Source organism: Anomaloglossus baeobatrachus, unplaced genomic scaffold, assembly GCF_048569485.1.
Source record: "Anomaloglossus baeobatrachus isolate aAnoBae1 unplaced genomic scaffold, aAnoBae1.hap1 Scaffold_302, whole genome shotgun sequence".
NCBI lineage: Eukaryota > Metazoa > Chordata > Amphibia > Anura > Aromobatidae > Anomaloglossus > Anomaloglossus baeobatrachus.
This window is the reverse complement of record NW_027442447.1, coordinates 3747-29833: the sequence shown is the minus strand read 5'-3', so window position 1 is coordinate 29833 and position 26087 is coordinate 3747. Positions and strand designations below refer to the sequence as shown.

The following is a 26087-nucleotide window of genomic DNA, read 5'->3' as shown; positions in this document are numbered from 1 at the left end:
GAGCAGTAAATATTCATCCTCTTTAATAGCATGCACACATGACCACCCAGCCGCCAACTTAATGCTGCAGCTGGGTGATCACGTGTGTCTGCTATTAGAGAATGAATATTCACTGATCCTCAAGTCCATAATTCCGGGTGTGAGGAGCAGTGAATATTCCGGTAGCTGATGTCTGTGTGTAACTGCAGGTGCATGGCAGTGACGTCAAGCAACGCACCGCTTACACACTGAATTCACTTGCCGTCACCAAAGACCACACCGCACACTGGGGGAGCAGAGGGATGGTGAGTATAATCATTTTTTTTTGTCTGCAGTGTGATGAGGGATATATACCTGGATGACAGCAGGGGGAGATAGATTATTCGTGCAACCTGCAGCCCAAGAGGTAAGGGGCCCATTTTCACCTGTACATAACTAGATGGGAATCATATATACAGTGCCTACAAGTAGTATTCAACCCCCTGCAGATTTAGCAGGTTTGATAAGATGCAAATAAGTTAGAGCCTGCAAACTTCAAACAAGAGCAGAATTTATTAACAGATGCATAAATCTTACAAACCAACAAGTTATGTTGCTCAGTTAAATTTTAATAAATATTCAACATAAAAGTGTGGGTCAATTATTATTCAACCCCTAGGTTTAATATTTTGTGGAATAACCCTTGTTTGCAATTACAGCTAATAATCGTCTTTTTATAAGACCTGATCAGGCCGGCACAGGTCTCTGGAGTTATCTTGGCCCACTCCTCCATGCAGATCTTCTCCAAGTTATCTAGGTTCTTTGGGTGTCTTATGTGGACTTTAATCTTGAGCTCCTTCCACAAGTTTTCAATTGGGTTAAGGTCAGGAGACTGACTAGGCCACTGCAACACCTTGATTTTTTCCCTCTTGAACCAGGCCTTGGTTTTCTTGGCTGTGTGCTTTGGGTCATTGTCTTGTTGGAAGATGAAATGATGACCCATCTTAAGTTCCTTGATGGAGGAGCGGAGGTTCTTGGCCAAAATCTCCAGGTAGGCCGTGCTAGCCATCTTCCCATGGATGCGGACCAGATGGCCAGGCCCCTTGGCTGAGAAACAGCCCCACAGCATGATGCTTCCACCACCATGCTTGACTGTAGGGATGGTATTCTTGGGGTCGTATGCAGTGCCATCCAGTCTCCAAACGTCACGTGTGTGGTTGGCACCAAAGATCTCGATCTTGGTCTCATCAGACCAGAGAACCTTGAACCAGTCTGTCTCAGAGTCCTCCAAGTGATCATGAGCAAACTGTAGACGAGCCTTGACATGACGCTTTGAAAGTAAAGGTACCTTACGGGCTCGTCTGGAACGGAGACCATTGCGGTGGAGTACGTTACTTATGGTATTGACTGAAACCAATGTCCCCACTGCCATGAGATCTTCCCGGAGCTCCTTCCTTGTTGTCCTTGGGTTAGCCTTGACTCTTCGGACAAGCCTGGCCTCGGCACGGGTGGAAACTTTCAAAGGCTGTCCAGGCCGTGGAAGGCTAACAGTAGTTCCATAAGCCTTCCACTGCCGGATGATGCTCCCAACAGTGGAGACAGGTAGGCCCAACTCCTTGGAAAGGGTTTTGTACCCCTTGCCAGCCTTGTGACCCTCCACGATCTTGTCTCTGATGGCCTTGGAATGCTCCTTTGTCTTTCCCATGTTGACCAAGTATGAGTGCTGTTCACAAGTTTGGGGAGGGTCTTAATTAGTCAGAAAAGGCTGGAAAAAGAGATAATTAATCCAAACATGTGAAGCTCATTGTTCTTTGTGCCTGAAATACTTCTTAATACTTTAGGGGAACCAAACAGAATTCTTGTGGTTTGAGGGGTTGAATAATAAATGACCCTCTGAATAAACTTTGCACAATTTAAAAAAAAAAAAAAAAAAAAAAAAAGAAATAACATTCTTTTTTGCTGCAGTGCATTTCACACTTCCAGGCTGATCTACAGTCCAAATGTCACAATGCCAAGTTAATTCCGAATGTATAAACCTGCTAAATCTGCAGGGGGTTGAATACTACTTGTAGGCACTGTAAATGACATATTCCAGAATGGGCCCAGGATGGGGACCATATGCACCAGCATGAGCCCAGGATTAGGGCCTTATTTACCAGGATGAGAGCTATACATACCAGGATGAGCACCATATATACCAGGATGGGGATCATATATACCAGGATGAGCCCAGAATGAAGGCTATATATACCATGATGATTGCCATATATACCAGGATGAGAGCTATACATACCAGGATGTGAGGCATATATACCAGGATAGGGATCTTATATACCAGGATGAGCCCAGGATAAGCGCCAGATATACCAGGATGCGAGCCATATACACCAGAAGACAAAGATAGGGAACATATTTACCAGGAAGAACCACATATACACCAGAATGATCGACACATGGAACTGAAAGTGGCCCAGGATGGGGGACATTAGTATAGAATTGGGGGATATTGCCCCCATAATAGTTAGCAGCAGATTCCCCGCCATAAGTGCATCATGACTATATTTTTTGCTACATACTTTTCCCTATTTTCCTCCTCTAAAACCTAGGTGTGTCTTATGGTCATAATAATACAGTAAGTTTAAAAAGAAAGAAAATGGTGCTTTCCCTGACCAATTCTTACTTGAGCAATTGATTTTAGGATAAAACCCTTTGAATTATGGTACATCATGATGGCTTCTCCCATTATACTCATCTGACAACAGAACCTGACTAATGATAAAAACATTTGCACAATTCTGAATGCAAGAATGGCTCCTCTACTGTGTGGGTTTTCTCATGGTCAATAAGAATTGATTTACCAGTTAAACATTTCAATTATTCACAACATGATAAAGGTTCCCTCCCTGTGCGGCTTCTTCAGATGTTTAATGAGATCTGATTTCTGAGAATAACATTTTCCACATTCAGAACATAAAAATGGTTTATCCCCTGTGTGAGCCTTTCCATGGTTAACAAGAGTTGATTTCCTAGTAAAACATTTACCACATTCCAGGCATGAAAATGGCTTCTCCCCTGTGTGAGATATTTCATGCGTAACAAGATCTGATTTCCAAACAAAACATTTCCCACACTCTGAACATGAAAATGGCTTCTCCCCTGTGTGAGTTTTCTGATGTCTAACAAGTTCTGATTTGAGAATAAAACATTTCCCACATTCTGAACATGAATATGGCTTCTCCCCTGTGTGAGTTTTCTGATGTCTAACAAGTTTTGATTTATGAATAAAACATTTCGCACACTCTGAACATGAAAATGGTTTCTCCCCTGTGTGAGTTTTCTGATGTCTAAGAAGGTCTGATTTGTAAATAAAACATTTCCCACACTCTGAACATGAAAATGGCTTCTCCCCTTTGTGATATTTTTGATGATAAATAAGGTTTGATTTTTGAGCAAAACATTTCTCACATTCTGGACATGAAAACAGATTTTCATGTGTGTGAACCTTTTGATGGGCAACGAGATTTGATTTCCCAGTAAAACATTTCCCACATTCTGAACATGAAAATGGCTTCTCACCTGTGTGAGTTTTTTGATGGGCAACAAGATTTGATTTCCTGGTAAAACATTTCCCACATTCTGAACATGAAAATGGTTTCTCCCCTGTGTGAATTTTCTGATGTCTAGTAAGGTGTGATTTCTTAATAAAACAGTTCCCACACTGAGAACATGAAAATGGTTTCTGTCTTGTAGGATCCATTTCATGTTCCACATCTCTTCTGTAACTTTTATTTTGCTTACAATTCTGTGATAAATCGGAATTTTGGACTTGTTTGAAAAGATCAGATGATAGCGCTTTCCAAGGAAGGGCTGGAGGTATATTTGGGACAACAGCATGCTCTTCATATGTATCATGTGTGATACATTCATCATCTGTTATAAATTCTGAAGATATTAGAGGTCCATGTAAACTCCCAATACAGTCATCTGCGAAAATAAACACAATGTTATTAGTTTATAATAATATTATCTTGAAAGTACACTTAACATAACACCATAACATCAGAAATTAAATTAGCAAAACATGTATTCTGAATCTGTTTTCCAATTTCGACATCTAAGAGTTACATCTTCGTTAATTTGGATCTCCCATTCTTATCACCAGTTCTCTGGAATGTGCTACAGTAAATAATCTGATTGATTGTCACAATGTGACTGCAGGATAATGAGGGACAGGGGGCTCTTATACTGTCTTTCATACTAGGGCACCCTAAGCTATTCCTAACCTCTGGATTACCCCTGAAGTTGGAGATGGCGGAGTCCCATGCCTTACTACTCTCCTGACCAGATCTAATCTGTTATACCCCTGGGGAAGGAAGGGGCAGGCATGTGATGGAAACACAGATTAAGGCTATGTCCGCACTTTGCGTCATCCAAAACGCATGTCAAAACGCACCCTCTGGCAATAATTGATTTTGCCCAAAGTTGCTTTTGACCACAAAATTGCGCTAAAAACGCATGCGTATTTACCGCGTTTTTGATGCGTTTTTAGCGCTTTTTAGATGCTTTTCAATTGCGTTTTGATAGATGCGTTTTGAACATAAAGACACTGCTTAATAAAGTTGAAACAGTCAAACTTAATGAAAAAAAGGAAAAAAAAGAAACAAATCTATATTTTTAAGGAAAAAAAGGAAATAGATATATTTCATATAATTATTGCGGTAATATTAAATTTATCGCAAAAATAGCCAAAAAATAATACTTTTCTTTAATTAAATTGTCGGACTGTGTGTGTGTGTAAAGGGACTTATGATTTCATTATTTAAATGTTCAAAAAGCATGCGTTTTTAAAGTTCAAAACGCATGATTTCTGCACTTGAAAAGCAGGTAAAACGCTGGAATTTTGATGTTTCTTGGTTTTTGCCATTTCTCATTGACTTCAATGTTAGCAAAACGCACCCAAAATGGCAAAAACAATTGACATGCTGCTTCTTTGAACGCATGTTTTTTGCCACAAAATAAACACTGCGTTTTTAAACACAAAGTGCAGACAGGAAATCCACATTTTCCATAGACTTTGCTGGAAAATCAAAACGCATGCCTTTTGGCATGAAAACGCTGCAGTTCAAACGGACCTAAAAAGCACCTAAAACGCAGGTGGAAACGCAAAGTGCGGACACAGCCTAAGGCTAGCGCCACACATCCGTGCCTCCGGTACGTGTTTATCATTTTTTACACGTACCGGCGGCACGGAGACACGTTAACCAATGCTACCCTATTGTAGCAGGCACACACACGTAAAACCACACGGAATGTGTGTCCGTGTGCGTTTGTACGTGTGTGCGTTTTTCAAAGCGCTGACATGTCAGTGATTTCTCCGGCAGCACGGGTGTCACACGGCCCGCACCCGTACCACACGGGTGTAGTGTGGATGCGGTCCCGTGTGACACGCGCCGGAGAAAACACACATGTCAGTGAAAAAAACAAAAAACATTAACTCACCTTCTCCAGCCCTCCTGTCTCTGCCGCTGCTGCCTCTTGCTGCCGACCGCCGTTCATTATTCTCATTGAATATTCACTTCACTGCCTGGCAGCAGCAGCAGCGGGGAGACGGGAGGGCTGGAGACCGAGGATCAGCACCACAGACAGCAGCGCGGACATCAGGAAGGACCAGGTGAGTATGTTAATTACCGGTTCTACGTGTGCTATCGCGGATAGCACACGTAGAACACAAGTGTCCCGCACGTACCAGAGACACGTACTTACCTGCACGCAACACGCATGGAAAATACGTGTCTCTCGGCACGTGCGTGAATTTCACGTGAGTGTGGCAGAAGCCTAAGACAGACGGGACACATTGCAAACTCACAGAAATAAACAGTGAGAGACTAAGGAGAAAAGCAACAAAAAGACAACAAGGGTTAACACCAGAACAGCTCACAGCAATACCACACAACAACCACCCGTAAGTCTGGATCACAACACCTCACCAGACTAGTATAGGTAACCTATACCTGGCATTAATAGAAAAGTCCAGCCAGCATATACAGAAGGGGAGCAAATGACACTGGCTCCACTACAGCATGTGATCAAGGACAGTAACAAGCAGCCCAGCAGAGAATAACTCTTGTTACCCTGCCCAAGCCTGTGGTTCATACATAAATATAACACTGCACTCTCAATGGGCAAGAATGAATAAAGATATAACTCTTTTTCTCAATGCTAATAGATTTTTAATACAGAAGGCAAGATAGCAACAAATGAAAGACATGCGACACTTGCGACAATTAACGTTTCGGTCCTCCAGGACCTTGATCACATTAATCGCATTAATAAAAAAAAATGGCAATACGGTGAGGTTTTTCCTGTTCCCTCCACAGTGTAGTTCAGGGTAGGAATATCCCGTCCTTCCTGGGCAGTTAGGGAAAATTAATCGCCTGTATAGAAATGCAGGAAGATCCTTGAAGTAATTAATGCATCTGGAGCACATATTCATTTTATGAGCCCACTCTTAAGATATATGCATTAATTACTTCAAGGATCTTCCTGCATTTTTCAGGGATTTTTGATCCTCTTACACTAGCACCTCCCCCATTCTTATAATTCTAAGTGTGTGCACACTATTGTCTTATTATCAAGCCTGTGGTTCAACGCCAAAGTAGGTAGCAGGGTCTTGCGGTCTGTGCAGATAAACATTAGGGCTCCAAATCATCAAGACCGGCCATAGACACTGAAAAATGATGTCAGGGACTGGAGTGAGATTTCTGTAATATGGAATGCCACAGTTTGTTACAAATTAGAGAAGCGGTGGCATCATAATAATAATTATAATAATTTTGTTATTAGAGAAGCGGTGGTATCACACCCTTCTTCTGGCCGTGCTCTGCCCATTTTGGAAAAGCTGGTTAAAATTGGCGTTAACACACACAGACACCAGCCTGTCGACTTTTCAGCTTTAGACTTCTGTAATTAAAGGGAACCTGTCACCAGTTTTTTGATTATTAAACCAAAAGTGTCACCTTCTGCAGCTCCTGGGCTGCTTTCTATGAATCTCCACTGCAAGTCCCCACTTGCAGACCACAAAAAGAACTTTATAAAATCTCACTGTTTTGTATGCTAATGATCTGTGTTGGCCAGATGGGCAGGCTCTATTTGGCTCCTGTCCCTCCTTTTGGCCTTGCTTGCCGTCCTCCTGTCATGATTGACACGCCGCCGTCATCATACACGCCGCTGGCCAAGTCTCGCGCTGGCACAGATACATCACCGGCACGTGAGGGAAACTGTTTTTTGCTCGGCCCGCGATATGGGCAGAGCGAACTGAGCCTGCGCGAGACTTGGCCAGCAGCGTGCATGATGACTGCGGCGTGTCAATAATGACAGGAGGCCGGCGAGCAAGGCCAAAAGTAGGGACAGGAGCCGAAATAGAGCCCTCCCATCTGGCCAACAAAGCTCATTAGCATACAAAACGGTTATATTTTAAAAAGTTCTTTTTGTGGTCTGCAAGTGGGGACAGCAACAAGGTGCACCTTCATAGAATGCAGCCCAGGAGCTGCAGAAGGTGACACTTTTGGTTTAACAGTCAAAAAACTGGTGCGTTTCCCTTTAAGAGATCTTTGATCACATGACATGATGTCAACAGGGTCCTTAAGCAGTCCTATAATCATCATATAAACACCGGGCCCTAGGAGAATGGGGGCCTGTGAATTTGTCCAGTTTGCTCTTGTGACGCCCACCCGTAGCGGTCGCCTCCGGGACATCACTCCACCTCCAGGGACGCCACAGGGTCTTCACTTGGTTATCTCTGGCAACAGGTATGTCAGTTTTATATGTATAGGAGTCGTGCCACCACCACTCACGGTTTGCGGTCAGGGTTATGGGTGACCGCCACTGCAGGTTTAACGAGCATCTGGGGCTGATGGAGTCTGCAGTCGGGTGGTGTGGCCTCCCGTGAGTGAGGCTGGCCCTGGGGCACGGGTGTATAGAACAACAGGTCTCAGAATAACTCAGTCTCAGTCCAAGGAGTCTTTCAACTTGTTTACTCACTTTTGATGTTTTGTGAGGTACCTGAGCGAGATTAGACCAGGTGGAACCAGGTATCCTTTAGGCCGGTCTAAGGGTTACCGTTAACTCGCCTTCCTAGCACTTCTTGTTTCGGATAACCCCTGACTTAAAGTACCGTGGGATTCATCAAGGGAAGTCGCTACTGCCTTTTCTCCCCATTTTGGCCCGTTTGCCGGCAGCGTGGACCAAGGAAGATGGCTCCAGGCTCGATCCTCCTTATAGGCCCCCTCGTTGCTGCTGAGGCTCGGACTCTAGTTGGTGCAGGACTTGTTGTTCCCCTCACCAGCAGGTTTAGCAAATCAGTAAATGGACGTCTACTCTAGGGACCTGTTCCCCGTGCGTGCCTAGCCACCAGTAGTCCCCGTACTCGACTGCCTCTCTTCAGGTGTCTTTCAGACTGATTTGCTGATAACCGTTCTACCCCGCTAATGGCTACTTCACGTGCAAGGTTTTACTAGTGGCAGCGCACGTCCCACTTGCGACTGCCGCGCTTCCCTCTCAGACAGGCTCTCTCCTTTCTTCTTTCCTGACAGCCGCTGCAACCTAGCTTCCAGCTCCTCCCCCTACACCCCTTGCTGAGATGTGGAGGCAAGCCCCCTCTTGGGTCTGCCCAAGGGTCCCCTCTCAAGGTGTGGGAGACCTAGTTGCTATGTGTCTGTGCGTACACACCCTATTCCAGCCTTCAGGATTACCTGGAAGCACTGCCCCAGCATGGGTGCAGTACTCAGTGGCGCCTGACCAGGTCAGGGGCACCACACTCTCCCTTTACCCTAATGCCAGTCCTGCATGCCAGCCTGTGTCCTGTTCAGTTCTTTTAGACTTCTGCAATTAAGAGACCTTTGGTTACATCATGTCAAGACTCTGAAGGCATCTAAGGTCCTTAAACAATCTACCTCAGAATACAACTTATGGGAACCCTAAGGCTATGTGCGCTTGTGTGCATATTACATGCAGTTACGCTGCGATCTGCACCGCAGCGTAACTGCATGCGTCCTGCGTCCCCTGCACAATCTATGGAGATTGTGCAGGAGCCGTGTGCACGTGGCATATTAGAACGCAGCGATTGGGCTGCTGCCCGAATCGCTGCGTTCTAAGAAGTGACATGTCACTTCTTCCGTGCGCTTTGCATGCTGTCTATAGGGAGAGGTACCATGCAAAGCGCACGAATTCTGCAGGCACCATGCGCTTCAGAACGCACCTTTTCAGCTGCGCTCTGAAGCGCACCTTTTCTTTGCGGTGCAGAGCGCACACGTGTGCACATAGCCTAAGAGAGTGCGACTCCTGAGAAATTGCGGTTAGACTCCTCCCAACGATGGCCCTGACTGTAACTAGGGTTTATTTATGGAGTAGGGCTTATATTTCAACCATTCTCCAAAAATGCCATAAAATCATGCTAGAGATTATTTATGGTGTAGGTCGTCTTTTCGGGGGAACTGGGTATTCATGAACCCTCTGAAGGTTTTTGAGTTGCCTTCATAACGACATAGAGAAGGGACTAGAAACAAACAGCAGAAGAAGCAGAAGCAAAGAAAATACAGCTGAAAAAACCAGAGCAGAAAGTCTAAAAATGTAATCACAAAAATAGTGCAGAAAGTACATGAGTAGATATCTCTTACTGGATAGAGCTGGAGGAAACACATCCTGAGGAACATCGGGGTCTTCTTGGTTACAGTCCTGTGGGAGAAGAGGACGGGGACATCTCTCTGGTGTTGTCCTCTTACTGGATAGAACTGGAGGAGATACATACAGGGACTGAATTCATTCCTTACATACAGATAATTATAGGCCGTGTGTATTTAGTCCTGTCTATTACCTGGTGATGTGCGGGGCTGGGGAACCTCCATCATGACGTCCTTGTACAGATCTTTGTGTCCTTCTAAATACTCCCACTCCTCCATGGAGAAATAGACGGTGACGTCCTGACACCTTATAGGAACCTGACACATACAATGATACCGTCACCCCCGATCCCTTCATAGCGTTACTGTATAATGTCCCAGCATTCCCAGCAGTGTCACCTCTCCAGTCAGCAGCTCAATCATCTTGTAGGTGAGTTCTAGGATCTTCTGGTCATTGATGTCCTCATGTATCGGGGGGTCAGGTGGAGGCCCCGTGATTGGGCTCAGGGGTCTTCTCCATCCCTCAGACACAGGGGCCTGACAGTGCTCACTAGAGGTCTTCTTCACTACTGTGTAATCCTGGTTATGGAGAGACACAGTAATAAATCTCACTCCAGACATTTCCAGAGTCCTCACCTCTCCAGTTCTGTCCATCTGTTATTCCCATAGATAAGAATGATGTAATGTGACGTCATCAGAATCTCTCACCTCTCCAGTAAGCCGGAAGAGGATCTCTAGGGTGAGGTGTAATATCCTCTCCGCCATCTTGTCCCTGTCCATATCCATCCTTCACGGGGCAATCAGGAGAATTCTCTTCTATAGAAGATCTCCACTGAGAGGATCCGATATTGTAGGGACCTGAATGGGGAGAAGAGGACGATGTAACATCTTAAAGAATCCGTTGTAATAATACAATTACTGGAGAGAATAAGGGGAAACATATAATGAGAACATTCTGGGGGAATATTATACTGTGTGGGGACAGAAAGGGGCTGAGGACTGAGAGCAGAAAGGGGCCGAGGACTGAGAGCAGTAAGGGGCCGAGGACTGAGGGCACAAAGGGGCCGAGGACTGAGGGCAGAAAGGGGCCGAGGACTGAGGGCAGAAAGGGGCCGAGGACTGAGAGCAGAAAGGGGCCGAGGACTGAGGGCACAAAGGGGCCGAGGACTGAGGGCAGAAAGGGGCCGAGGACTGAGGGCAGAAAGGGGCCGAGGACCGAGGGCAGAAAGGGACCGAGGGCAGAAAGGGGCCAAGAACAGAGGGCACAAAGGGGGAGGGGACTGATGGCAGGAAGGAGCTGAGGACTGATGGCAGAAAGGGGCCGAGGACTAAGGGCAGAAAGGGGCCGAGGACTGATGGCAGAAAGGGGTCGAGGACTAAGGGCAGAAAAGGGCCGAGGACTGAGGGCAGAAAGGGGCCGAGGACTGAGGGCAGACGGGTTTCCTCACTTCCGGCCTCTCATAGTTGGGGCGTTTGTATCTATCAGAGGAAAAGGAACAAAAACCTCACGATTCATAGAAATCAGCGAGAGAAAAACACCAAGAAAGTCTCAGAGCTGAAGGGGTTAATGCCGCCTGCCCCAGTAATGGGGAATCTCCACACACCTCCACCTGCAGAGCCGCACACTAGATATATAATACCCTGCACCTACCTCCACCTGCAGAGCCGCACACTAGATATATAATACCCTGCACCTACCTCCTCCTGCAGAGCCGCACACTAGATATATAATACCCTGCACCTACCTCCACCTGCAGAGCCGCACACTAGATATATAATACCCTGCACCTACCTCCACCTGCAGAGCCGCACACTAGATATATAATACCCTGCACCTACCTCCACCTGCAGAGCCGTACACTAGATATATAATACCCTGCACCTACCTCCACCTGCAGAGCCGCACACTAGATATATAATACCCTGCACCTACCTCCACCTGCAGAGCCGCACACTAGATATATAATACCCTGCACCTACCTCCACCTGCAGAGCCGTACACTAGATATATAATACCCTGCACCTACCTCCACCTGCAGAGCCGCACACTAGATATATAATACCCTGCACCTACCTCCACCTGCAGAGCCGCACACTAGATATATAATACCCTGCACCTACCTCCACCTGCAGAGCCGCACACTAGATATATAATACCCTGCACCTACCTCCACCTGCAGAGCCGCACACTAGATATATAATACCCTGCACCTACCTCCACCTGCAGAGCCGCACACTAGATATATAATACCCTGCACCTACCTCCACCTGCAGAGCCGCACACTAGATATATAATACCCTGCACCTACCTCCACCTGCAGAGCCGCACACTAGATATATAATACCCTGCACCTACCTCCACCTGCAGAGCCGCACACTAGATATATAATACCCTGCACCTACCTCCACCTGCAGAGCCGCACACTAGATATATAATACCCTGCACCTACCTCCACCTGCAGAGCCGCACACTAGATATATAATACCCTGCACCTACCTCCACCTGCAGAGCCGCACACTAGATATATAATACCCTGCACCTACCTCCACCTGCAGAGCCGCACACTAGATATATAATACCCTGCACCTACCTCCTCCTGCAGAGCCGCACACTAGATATATAATACCCTGCACCTACCTCCACCTGCAGAGCCGCACACTAGATATAGACTGCCGAGACCCACCAACCGGTTCCCCCTCCCCACCGCGCAATGAATGAGACCACACATGGAATATCTTTCTTTTGTACTTTATTGAAGGTATCCACGTAACACCATTCAATGTTGATATAAAAGGGGGTTGCTTGTTATTTTGGCCACAGCTTTAACCACAGGCACAAATCCGCCTTAAACCTGAGGGAGGAGGCCCGATGCCTACGGCCGTCCGTGGCAGGTTGGCTCTCACCAAATCCCTCTTCCACCGGCTGTGACTTTGAAATTGAACCATAACCTTTTTCCGTAGGCACAAAACCGCCTTAAACCTGAGGGAGGAGGCCCGATGCCTACGGCCGTCCGTGGCAGGTAGGTTCTCCAAATCCCTCTTCCACCAGCTTTGACTTCCGAACTTGTAACAGAACCTTCTTAAGGGAGGGAGGGCGGGCGATGCTCACCCTGAGGGCAGATGTGGTAAGAGGAAGGAGGGACTCCGGCAGCTGTTTATATGCCCTGGAGGAGGTCCCAGCAGGGAAGGGGGGTCAGCGGGGGGCATTGCACAATGGGAAGGAGGGAGAGGTGACCATGGGGGACGTAGCGAGGGGCTCAGCAGTCAGGGGCAGCGGCATCGGCCGCAGTGCCCTGCAGACTGCCGAGACCCACCAACCGGTTCCCCCTCCCCACCGCGCAATGAATGAGACCACACATGGAATATCTTTCTTTTGTACTTTATTGAAGGTATCCACGTAACACCATTCAATGTTGATATAAAAGGGGGTTGCTTGTTATTTTGGCCACAGCTTTAACCACAGGCACAAATCCGCCTTAAACCTGAGGGAGGAGGCCCGATGCCTACGGCCGTCCGTGGCAGGTTGGCTCTCACCAAATCCCTCTTCCACCGGCCACGGAGTGGCGAAGGCCCAAGCCTGAGCTGCGACCCCCACACAGGGCCCTTATGGCCCGCTCAACCCCGTCCTTACTGTCCGACAGGAAATTGTCTAGGCCTATATCATTAAGGCTAAAACCATCCTCTAGCACCAAACGGCTGACCTCTGATTCCAGCATCTCGTGTCCAGGCACTATCCCTCTTCCTGACGCTATAAATTTGGCGATCTGCATATTAACTTGTTGCCTTGACCTTTCCACAGCCGCTATGTTCCTTGCCCCTGTACAACTCAATCTCGGTAATATACTGGACCGTACCCCCACTACGTTGCTAAAGAAGCTGCTGAACTTATCTAGGAAAGAAGCTGCTGAACTTATCTAGGAAAGAAGCTGCTGAACTTATCTAGGAAAGAAGCTGCTGAACTTATCTAGGACCACTTGTATGACCGCAAGCAGATCCTGGATCCTCACATTTACTAGGTCATTTCCACCCGTGAATGACCAGCACCAGTAGGCCAGTGGCTACTCTGGATATGCTCACTACCACGGGCAGGACCTGGGCCCAGGCCAGGCCCCGAACTCTTCTCCAGTGAAACTTGAGGTCACAAACTCCCAGCCACGCTTCCACCCGGTCTCGACTCAGTCCGCCGTGCTGCCCAGAATATGTGTGAGTGACCTAGGATCCAGATGCTAGGTCTCGACAGATCTAAAAGAAAAACGGTTACTACTCTTGTATGCAAAACATTTTCCATCATCGTGTCAGTAAACATCATTGTATTAATGTTTCTTTAGGTTTGAAGGTGCTTAGATAAATAAATATATGTATATCATTTCGGGTAACAATTTTTTTTTTTTTTTTTGTGTAATATATAAACGTGCCAAACAGTGGACAACTGGTGGCAGGGAACTACAGGACTGCCAGGATAGGTATGAAGCTGGCCCTTGCTGCCTCGGTTGTCGTGTCGATGCGGAAGGAGTGCATGCCATAATCTCCTGGTTGTAGGTCCAGGTAGGAAATAGACATTTTGAGCAATGCCGAAAGTTGTGTCGCCATGAGCGGGATCACTCTGCGTGCTCCAAGAAGAATTTGTTGGGAACCCAAGACTCTAAGTGTCGCTGCAAGGTAAGGATGGGACATAGGATACCTGAAAACGGGAAAATAGGGAACCAAACTCCTCTACCGAGCTGATCTGTTTTGGAGCGCCTTATGCGAACCCGTAGTACTCCACCATTGCAAACTATAACATTGTCGCGTAACAGACCACCGGTGCGACCTAGGGACCTGCTAACTAATTCGCTGACCATCAAAGCTCCGAAGAATGCTAGCGAGAAGGCGGCCGAGAACAAGAGGACCTCGCTGTCATTGGTGCAAACGTCACCTAGCTGGTTTATTATGCCTGAAAGGATGGCGAATTAATTGGCCTTCCTGTTCTCCGTGCACCAGCGCTTTCAGCCTTTAACGGCCTGTTTGAACAGAAAGGCCTTGGTGACATCGGTCCATCCACGAACCTGAAAGTGAGAGGCTATTCCTGCAACCCGCAACTACGCTACTGTGCCCGGCAAGCCACTGGTATGTAGATGCGTTATGTCTCGAGCAACGGAATTGCTAAGAAAAACCGCGGACACCTGGCTAGGCAGCGGTTGAACTATATTGAAATCATTCGTCCCCAGCCTTACCATACAAATGCCACGTTGATGGGATGCCTTAACCAGCGGAATCAACTGTCCACAGGGACCGTCCAGAGGGACTGTGGACACTTTTGGCCATTGTTGTCAGATTCTGGGTGCAATGCTCGAAACTTCTGAAAATCAAATGCAATAAGGCATCAGCGATAGTATTATCAATCCCCGGTATGTGGATGGCCCTGACCCAGATATTATGTTCAAGGCACTTAAGAACTAAGTATCGTAGCAAGCTGATCACCGGTGGTGAGGAAGATGCGAGGTGGTTAACGGCGTGGACGACACTTATGTAGTCAGTCCTGAAGCGGGTCCGATTGTTCGCCAACTTTTCTGCCCAAAGACTTGTAGCTACTATTATAGGGAACAGCTCGAGTAAAGTTTTTTTTTTTTTGTTTTTTTTTTTTTTTTTTTTTGTCCACCCAGACAGGTGCCATGTGTTGGGCCAGCGATTAGCGCACCAATTGGGACCAAGGTAAAGGCCGAATCCGGTGGACCCGGCAGCATCCGAAAATAGATATATCAGCGCTGGAAACTTCCTGTTCCTGGAAACATGAACGCCCATTGTAAGTAGCTATGAAGGACCTCCATACACCGAGCTCCTCACGTAGAGCGCTGGTGATGCAAATCCTTTGATGGGAGGCAGTTATGCTCCTAGTGGCCAGGCAGAGCCTCAGGGAAAAGCCCCTTCCCATGGGCATGACTCTAAAGGCGAAGGCGAGCAAGCCTAATAGAGATTGCATTTGCGCCAGGGTTACCTTACGAACCGCGCAGAACCCGTCAATGAGCGATGTGGTTTTTTCAACCTTTTCGAGTGGTAGCCGAAACATCATGATAACTGAGTCTATTTCAATTCTCAAATGAAAAGGCAGGTCACAGGGCCAACTGTTTTTTCGGCCAACAGCGGAAACCAAACTTGTCCGCTATGACCTGGACAGATTTTAACGCGGTTGAGCATGCTTTAGAGTTGGTGTGGGAAAACGAACAAGAAATCATCCAAATAATGGGTGACCAATTTATTCTTTGCCACGTCCTTAACCACCCATTCCAGGAAAGAGCTGAAGAGCTCGAAGTGTGAGCAGGATATGGAGCAACCCATGGTAATTCACATGTGGTAACAGAATTTTTTGTTGAAATAGCGCCCTAGCAGGTGGGACAATCGGGGTGCACTAGTAGCGGGTGAAAAGCAGATGCTATGTCCGATTTTGCCATTAGTGCTCCGTACCCTGCTTTTCGCACCAGTGCGACCGCTTTGTCAAAAATGCGTAGGAAACTGCTGAGTCCTCTGTGGGGGTGCCGTCATTGACTGACCGCCCAGCCGGGAAGGACAAGTAGTGTATGAGGCGAAATTCACCCTTTTCTTTCTTAGGCACTATCCCTAGGGGTGAAACGCGAGGGTTTAAGAATGGTAAATCTATAAATGGGCCTGCTAGTCGGCCTAACGCCACTTCCTTCAGTAGTTTGTTCGCCAGGACCTGTGGGAGGTCCCGGGCCGATTTGAGGTTGGGGGCGAAGGTTAGTTCTGAGGAGAACATAAAGGGGAATAAAGAAACCGTGGTTGAAACCGTCCCTAATAGCGTTGGCCGCAGCCTTATTGGGGTAACGTTCTAGCAATGGCTCCACCACGTGCACGTTCACTGGAGTCTTTGGGACTTGGTGGTGCATTTTTAGTGTGACGCCTGTCTAGTTGCTTATCGCATTTGGAGGAGGTGTGATTGCCTCCGCACGATGAGCATTCGTGCTTGTATTTGCGGAGTCCTTGAAACCTGCGATGGCCTTCATTGAAAAGCCAACAGCGACCTGGTCTGCGGACATTTGCAGCTCCAGGTGTAGCGTGGTGAGAGGAAAAGTTTGGGGGGCCTGGAAACGACTGGTGGGACTTTTGCGCCATCATAACCCACGAATCGGTGGCCTTAACTTCCCAACGGTTGGAATGCCAAGCATCTTCTAAATTCTTCGTCATACTTCCACCACGCAGAACCCCAATGGGTTTTATAGGAGTTGAAAATGGTATTGCAGTATTTTGCGAATTGACTCTTTTCTTTGTTGACTGTTTTTTGGTCCACTGATATTAGGGAACAGATATCGACGTATTCGTTTGCGCGAATTTTTTATTTATTTATTTATTTATTTTTCTTAACTGTATCTGGTGTTGGGTGAGTTCCCAGCTGTGATACACAGCAGTAGAACACGTCCACCCTGAGGGCAGATGTGGTAAGAGGAAGGAGGGACTCCGGCAGCTGTTTATATGCCCTGGAGGAGGTCCCAGCAGGGAAGGGGGGTCAGCGGGGGGCATTGCACAATGGGAAGGAGGGAGAGGTGACCATGGGGGACGTAGCGAGGGGCTCAGCAGTCAGGGGCAGCGGCATCGGCCGCAGTGCCCTGCATAATACCCTGCACCTACCTCCACCTGCAGAGCCGCACACTAGATATATAATACCCTGCACCTACCTCCACCTGCAGAGCCGCACACTAGATATATAATACCCTGCACCTACCTCCACCTGCAGAGCCGCACACTAGATATATAATACCCTGCACCTACCTCCACCTGCAGAGCCGCACACTAGATATATAATACCCTGCACCTACCTCCTCCTGCAGAGCCGCACACTAGATATATAATACCCTGCACCTACCTCCACCTGCAGAGCCGCACACTAGATATATAATACCCTGCACCTACCTCCACCTGCAGAGCCGCACACTAGATATATAATACCCTGCACCTACCTCCACCTGCAGAGCCGCACACTAGATATATAATACCCTGCACCTACCTCCACCTGCAGAGCCGCACACTAGATATATAATAACCTGCACCTACCTCCACCTGCAGAGCCGCACACTAGATATATAATACCCTGCACCTACCTCCACCTGCAGAGCCGCACACTAGATATATAATACCCTGCACCTACCTCCACCTGCAGAGCCGCACACTAGATATATAATACCCTGCACCTACCTCCACCTGCAGAGCCGCACACTAGATATATAATACCCTGCACCTACCTCCTCCTGCAGAGCCGCACACTAGATATATAATACCCTGCACCTACCTCCACCTGCAGAGCCGCACACTAGATATATAATACCCTGCACCTACCTCCACCTGCAGAGCCGCACACTAGATATATAATACCCTGCACCTACCTCCACCTGCAGAGCCGCACACTAGATATATAATAACCTGCACCTACCTCCACCTGCAGAGCCGCACACTAGATATATAATACCCTGCACCTACCTCCACCTGCAGAGCCACACACTAGATATATAATACCCTGCACCTACCTCCACCTGCAGAGCCGCACACTAGATATATAATACCCTGCACCTACCTCCTCCTGCAGAGCCGCACACTAGATATATAATACCCTGCACCTACCTCCACCTGCAGAGCCGCACACAGATATATAATACCCTGCACCTACCTCCACCTGCAGAGCCGCACACTAGATATATAATAACCTGCACCTACCTCCACCTGCAGAGCCGCACACTAGATATATAATACCCTGCACCTACCTCCACCTGCAGAGCCGCACACTAGATATATAATCCTAGATATATAATCACTAGATATATAATTCCTCTCGCTTCCTAAAGCTCAATATGGCCAAAACTGAACTGATCATTTTTCCTCCATCTCACCTACACTCTCCACCCGATCTATCCATTACAATTAATAACATCACGCTCTCCCCAGCACCCAAAGTTCGGTGCCTCGGAGTGACCTTTGACTCTGCCCTGTCCTTCATACCGCACATCCAATCCCTCACCACCTCCTGCCGTTTTCAACTCAAAAATATCTCCAGAATCCGCCCTTTTCTCAATCCCCAATCTACAAAAATTCTAGTGCACGCCCTCATAATCTCCCGCATCGACTACTGCAACATCCTCCTCTGTGGTCTCCCTGCTAACACACTCGCCCCTCTCCAGTCCATCCTTAACTCTGCTGCCCGACTGATCCACCTCTCTCCTCAATACCACCCCGCTTCTCCTCTCTGCAAGTCCCTCCACTGGCTCCCAATCTTCCACCGTATCCAATTCAAATTACTAACACTGACCTACAAAGCTATCCATAATCTGTCTCCTCCATATATCTCTGAACTAATCTCTCGCTACACTCCAAAACGTAACCTCCGGTCCTCCCAAGATCTCCTCCTCTCCTCCTCTCTCATTCGCTCCTCATGCAACCGACTCCAAGACTTCTCCCGAGCATCCCCAGTCTCCTGGAACTCACTGCCTCAACACGTCAGACTATCTACTACACTCGCAAGCTTCAAACGGAACCTAAAGACTCATCTGTTCAGAAATGCCTATAACCTTCAATGACCTCACTGCTTCACCCCCGTGCGGAGCTGCCGCCCCACCACCGTGCGGAGCTGCCGCCCCACCCCCGTGCGGAGCTGCCGCCCCACCACCGTGCGGAGCTGCCGCCCCACCACCGTGCGGAGCTGCCGCCCCACCACCGTGCGGAGCTGCCGCCCCACCACCGTGCGGAGCTGCCGCCCCACCTACACCCCACCTACTGTCTCCTCCCCAAAATCCTTTAGGATGTAAGCCCGCAAGGGCAGGGCCCTCTTCCCCCTGTGCTAGTCTGTCTATTGTAACGTGTACATGTATTCTGTATGTAACCCCCTCATGTACAGCACCATGGAATCAATGGTGCTCTATAAATAAACAATAATAATAATAATAATAATAATACCCTGCACCTACCTCTACCTGCAGAGCCGCACACTAGATATATAATACCCTGCACCTACCTCCACCTGCAGAGCCGCACACTAGATATATAATACCCTGCACCTACCTCCACCTGCAGAGCCGCACACTAGATATATAATACCCTGCACCTACCTCCACCTGCAGAGCCGCACACTAGATATATAATACCCTGCACCTACCTCCACCTGCAGAGCCGCACACTAGATATATAATACCCTGCACCTACCTCCACCTGCAGAGCCGCACACTAGATATATAATACCCTGCACCTACCTCCACCTGCAGAGCCGCACACTAGATATATAATACCCTGCACCTACCTCCACCTGCAGAGCCGCACACTAGATATATAATACCCTGCACCTACCTCCACCTGCAGAGCCGCACACTAGATATATAATAACCTGCACCTACCTCCACCTGCAGAGCCGCACACTAGATATATAATACCCTGCACCTACCTCCACCTGCAGAGCCGCACACTAGATATATAATACCCTGCACCTACCTCCACCTGCAGAGCCGCACACTAGATATATAATACCCTGCACCTACCTCCACCTGCAGAGCCGCACACTAGATATATAATACCCTGCACCTACCTCCACCTGCAGAGCCGCACACAGATATATAATACCCTGCACCTACCTCCACCTGCAGAGCCGCACACTAGATATATAATACCCTGCACCTACCTCCACCTGCAGAGCCGCACACTAGATATATAATACCCTGCACCTACCTCCACCTGCAGAGCCGCACACTAGATACATAATACCCTGCACCTACCTCCACCTGCAGAGCCGCACACTAGATATATAATACCCTGCACCTACCTCCACCTGCAGAGCCGCACACTAGATATATAATACCCTGCACCTACCTCCACCTGCAGAGCCGCACACTAGATATATAATACCCTGCACCTACCTCCTCCTGCAGAGCCGCACACTAGATATATAATACCCTGCACCTACCTCCACCTGCAGAGCCGCACACTAGATATATAATACCCTGCACCTACCTCCACCTGCAGAGCCGCACACTAGATATATAATACCCTGCACCTACCTCCACCTGCAGAGCCGCACACTAGATATATAATACCCTGCACCTACCTCCACCTGCAGAGCCGCACACTAGAGATATAATACCCTGCACCTACCTCCACCTGCAGAGCCGCACACTAGATATAATACCCTGCACCTACCTCCACCTGCAGAGCCGCACACTAGATATATAATACCCTGCACCTACCTCCACCTGCAGAGCCGCACACTAGATATATAATACCCTGCACCTACCTCCACCTGCAGAGCCGCACACTAGATATATAATACCCTGCACCTACCTCCACCTGCAGAGCCGCACACTAGATATATAATACCCTGCACCTACCTCCACCTGCAGAGCCGCACACTAGATATATAATAACCTGCACCTACCTCCACCTGCAGAGCCGCACACTAGATATATAATACCCTGCACCTACCTCCACCTGCAGAGCCGCACACTAGATATATAATAACCTGCACCTACCTCCACCTGCAGAGCCGCACACTAGATATATAATACCCTGCACCTACCTCCACCTGCAGAGCCGCACACTAGATATATAATACCCTGCACCTACCTCCACCTGCAGAGCCGCACACTAGATATATAATAACCTGCACCTACCTCCACCTGCAGAGCCGCACACTAGATATATAATACCCTGCACCTACCTCCACCTGCAGAGCCGCACACTAGATATATAATAACCTGCACCTACCTCCACCTGCAGAGCCGCACACTAGATATATAATACCCTGCACCTACCTCCACCTGCAGAGCCGCACACTAGATATATAATAACCTGCACCTACCTCCACCTGCAGAGCCGCACACTAGATATATAATAACCTGCACCTACCTCCTCCTGCAGAGCCGCACACTAGATATATAATACCCTGCACCTACCTCCACCTGCAGAGCCGCACACTAGATATATAATACTCTGCACCTACCTCCACCTGCAGAGCCGCACACTAGATATATAATACCCTGCACCTACCTCCACCTGCAGAGCCGCACACTAGATATATAATACCCTGCACCTACCTCCACCTGCAGAGCCGCACACTAGATATATAATACCCTGCACCTACCTCCACCTGCAGAGCCGCACACTAGATATATAATACCCTGCACCTACCTCCACCTGCAGAGCCGCACACTAGATATATAATACCCTGCACCTACCTCCACCTGCAGAGCCGGACACTAGATATATAATACCCTGCACCTACCTCCACCTGCAGAGCCGCACACTAGATATATAATACCCTGCACCTACCTCCACCTGCAGAGCCGCACACTAGATATATAATAACCTGCACCTACCTCCACCTGCAGAGCCGCACACTAGATATATAATACCCTGCACCTACCTCCACCTGCAGAGCCGCACACTAGATATATAATACCCTGCACCTGCCTCCACCTGCAGAGCCGCACACTAGATATATAATACCCTGCACCTACCTCCACCTGCAGAGCCGCACACTAGATATATAATACCCTGCACCTACCTCCACCTGCAGAGCCGCACACTAGATATATAATACCCTGCACCTACCTCCACCTGCAGAGCCGCACACTAGATATATAATACCCTGCACCTACCTCCACCTGCAGAGCCGCACACTAGATATATAATACCCTGCACCTACCTCCACCTGCAGAGCCGCACACTAGATATATAATAACCTGCACCTACCTCCACCTGCAGAGCCGCACACTAGATATATAATACCCTGCACCTACCTCCACCTGCAGAGCCGCACACTAGATATATAATACCCTGCACCTACCTCCACCTGCAGAGCCGCACACTAGATATATAATACCCTGCACCTACCTCCACCTGCAGAGCCGCACACTAGATATATAATACCCTGCACCTACCTCCACCTGCAGAGCCGCACACTAGATATATAATACCCTGCACCTACCTCCACCTGCAGAGCCGCACACTAGATATATAATACCCTGCACCTACCTCCACCTGCAGAGCCGCACACTAGATATATAATAACCTGCACCTACCTCCACCTGCAGAGCCGCACACTAGATATATAATACCCTGCACCTACCTCCACCTGCAGAGCCGCACACTAGATATATAATACCCTGCACCTACCTCCACCTGCAGAGCCGCACACAGATATATAATACCCTGCACCTACCTCCACCTGCAGAGCCGCACACTAGATATATAATACCCTGCACCTACCTCCACCTGCAGAGCCGCACACTAGATATATAATACCCTGCACCTGCCTCCACCTGCAGAGCCGCATACTAGATATATAATACCCTGCACCTACCTCCACCTGCAGAGCCGCACACTAGATATATAATACCCTGCACCTACCTCCACCTGCAGAGCCGCACACTAGATATATAATACCCTGCACCTACCTCCACCTGCAGAGCCGCACACTAGATATATGGCTGCTCTGTGCTTACAGGACCTGTGATGATGTCACATGGACGGGAGGAGTCAAGGGGTCACATGATCAGCTCCTCAGTGTAGTCCTATATTGGCGTGCACACACTGGATGCGATGAGGCGCAGTGTCAGTGGACAGTTATAGTAAGCCACTGTTGTTTATGTATGTGACCCTTGTTGCGTATGTATGTGACCCCTGTTGTGTATGTATGTGATCCCTGTTGCATATGTATGTGACCCCTTCAAACTCATTTCAAACTTTGCTAAATTTAATTCTTTATTGATAAGTTCAGGTGAGGAGAAGATTTGTTGAGCGACTTTAGAAGAAAAACGTTTGGATCTGATCGGTCTCGATCACAAGTTGCTGAAAATGTGTGTACGACGTATATGGAGCAGAGCCGCATGTGTACGATGTGTACGGAACAGTGCTATGTGTCAACGTAGTGGAGCTGTGTATGTAGCAAAGCCCTGTGTGCACAACATGTATGTAGCTGATACCCTCTTTTACCACTTTACTAATCCCCAAAACACCCGTGCAGGTTCAACATAATCCACACGAGGTCCCACGAAGCTTCAAGCTCTGCTTCATGTAGTCACAGCACGCGATCATGGTACATGACTGTCCGCTATGAGGTTCAGGCAGAGACTGAGCTGCGATCAGTGGTGACGTCACTCAGGTTAGCCACGGCCACAGCTGGAGGTTCCCACGGTTCTCCACTTGTGACTGCAGGTAACTTGACCTCAGATGACTTTAGTGACCTCACCTGAGTTCATTCTTCGCTCATCACACGACTCACTCAGTCTGTGCCTGACCATCACAGTGTACGTAGCAAATACTGTGGATATAAGCGCAGAATAGGGTCTTCCCAGGTAAGGTAACAGATAAGCCAAGGTAATTTCATTCACCTATTACGGTTGTGCCAACTCCTAAACACACATAAACATTGGTGACAGCCGCAGCCCTGGAAAGCGAATTCAGTGCAGCGTCCCACGCTGGACCAGGTCCGGGCCTTCTTTCCATAATGGATGCAATCTCCCTCAGCTTTTCACTCACAACAGTCTTCGGGACACTCTGCTTTTTGGGCAGCTTTCCTCTCGCTCAGACTTTCGTGGCTCTCTCCTCCGGCAGCTTTCCTCTCAGAGTTTTGTTTCCTCTTTTGCCTAGAAAGTCCCGCTGCCGGGATCCACCTTTGGAGCTGCGGATTTTCCTTCTTGCCACACCCCACCTTGGGTTGACCGACAGTCATTAATGCTCCCGGGGGTGGGCCACACTTTTGCGCCATTGTGCTGTGACTCTGCCCACGCTGGGCCCGCCGCTCTTCCAAAGCGACCAGCGCCATTTTAGTTCTTCTCATGCACACATCACCAAGGGTTTTCTTTCTCTTTTTCTTCACTCTCACCGAGCGGGTCACGTTAAAGCATGGAAGTTGATACTGCCGACTACACCAAGATGTGAGACGCACAGGGCAGGCCGTAGTAGTCGTGCTTGCAGGGGTCAGCCAGCCACAGCACAGCCGCTCGCTAACCCCATGCCTCCCCGCTGCCACATCACGTACAGGATCACTCCCAACTTCTCCGCTCCACACCTCAGTCATTTTCAAAGGACATAAACAAGACGCCATATCATTTGAATTAATCAACTTGTCTTTACTTCCTTTCTTCGTTTCAATTACAATTCCACTTCTTTCCTTCACAACATTTGTTAACATCTGGGCTACACGGTCACCGTATTCAGACCCATGGGGGTTCCCTCCAGACTCCATCTCGTAAATGAATTTAGTGGCCGACCGTCTTCCTTGCACCTGGGTTCTGTAAGATGCCGCTAGGCCCCTCAGTTCCCCGTTTGATGTCACTTTGGCGTTGACCGGATCATATAGCCTCTTAAGCCTTCCGATCCCTCCCACAGGAATGCTTGCGCTAGGAATAGCTCATAGCGTTTTTAACTCCTTGGTCACTGCTTAGGTCAATAACAAGCGTGTCCTTCTGCTTGAGGGCACCACTGACTTCGGTCTCACTAGGGACTTCGTAGGGAAATACGCTTCCAGGAAGACGGCCACCACCCCAATCACCGGACTATACCCCAAGCACAGGGGACGTAACTAGACCGTTCTCCAACTTGTCGGCCTCCCACGTATCTGTAATCCAGGGATGACTCTTAAGCGAGCTTTACACAGAGCGACATCACTAGCGATGTCGCTGATAAAAGCACCCGCCCCCGTCGGTTGTGCATCATGGGCAAATCGCTGCAAGTGGCGCACAACATCGCTTACACCCGTCACACATACTTACCTGCTTAGCGACGTCGCTGTGGCCAGCAAACCGCCTGCTTTCTAAGGGGGCGGATCGTTCGGCGTCACAGCGGCCGCCCAATAGAAGCAGAGGGGCGGAGATGAGCGGATCGAACATCCTGCCCACCTCCTTCCTTCCTTATTGCGGGCGGCCGCAGGTATGGTGTTGTTCCTTGTTCCTGCGGTGTCACACATAGCGATGTGTGCTGCCTCAGGAACGATGAACAACCTGCGTCCTGCAACAGCAATGATAATCAGGATAGGAACGATTGGTCAACGATCAATGATTTGGTAAGTAATTTTGATCGTTAACGGTCATTTCTGCGTTTCACACGCAACGACGTCGCTAACGAGGCCGGATGTGCGTCATGAATTCCATGATCCCAACGACATCTCGTTAGCGATGTCGCTGTGTGTAAAGCCCGCTTTTGAGTCAGAAATCAGTCTCAATGTTGGCCTTATCTTTTCTACTTCTTCTTTGGGACTCACCTACCCTTTTCCCTCTAACCGCCCTATTTATAATATCCTGTTCTCCTCCTCTATTAACCCTCTATCCGCCAACCCAGGTGCCAAGCATACTGTATGATCCTTGGGCCAGACTGCCACCTGGTGGCGACCCACACACAGTACTATGCATTGAAATACAATATACTAAACCCCTCAGTGTGTCGCAGTTGTGCAGGGGTGACCTATTCCCGACTCCCTACAGGTGAATG

The 26087-nt window shown here is 48.4% G+C and overlaps 1 protein-coding gene across 1 annotated transcript; it reads right to left on the bottom strand.

Annotated features, from left to right (window-relative positions):
- Positions 1–1927: 1927 nt before the first annotated feature.
- Positions 1928–24846, bottom strand: LOC142268470 (uncharacterized). The gene is made up of 3 exons (XM_075332358.1): positions 24138–24846; positions 9633–9746; positions 1928–3942 (listed from the first exon to the last, which is right to left on the bottom strand). The coding sequence occupies exons 1-3, from the start codon at positions 24844–24846 to the stop codon at positions 2837–2839; spliced, it is 1929 nt and encodes a 642-aa protein (XP_075188473.1). The 3' UTR covers positions 1928–2836.
- Positions 24847–26087: the final 1241 nt, after the last annotated feature.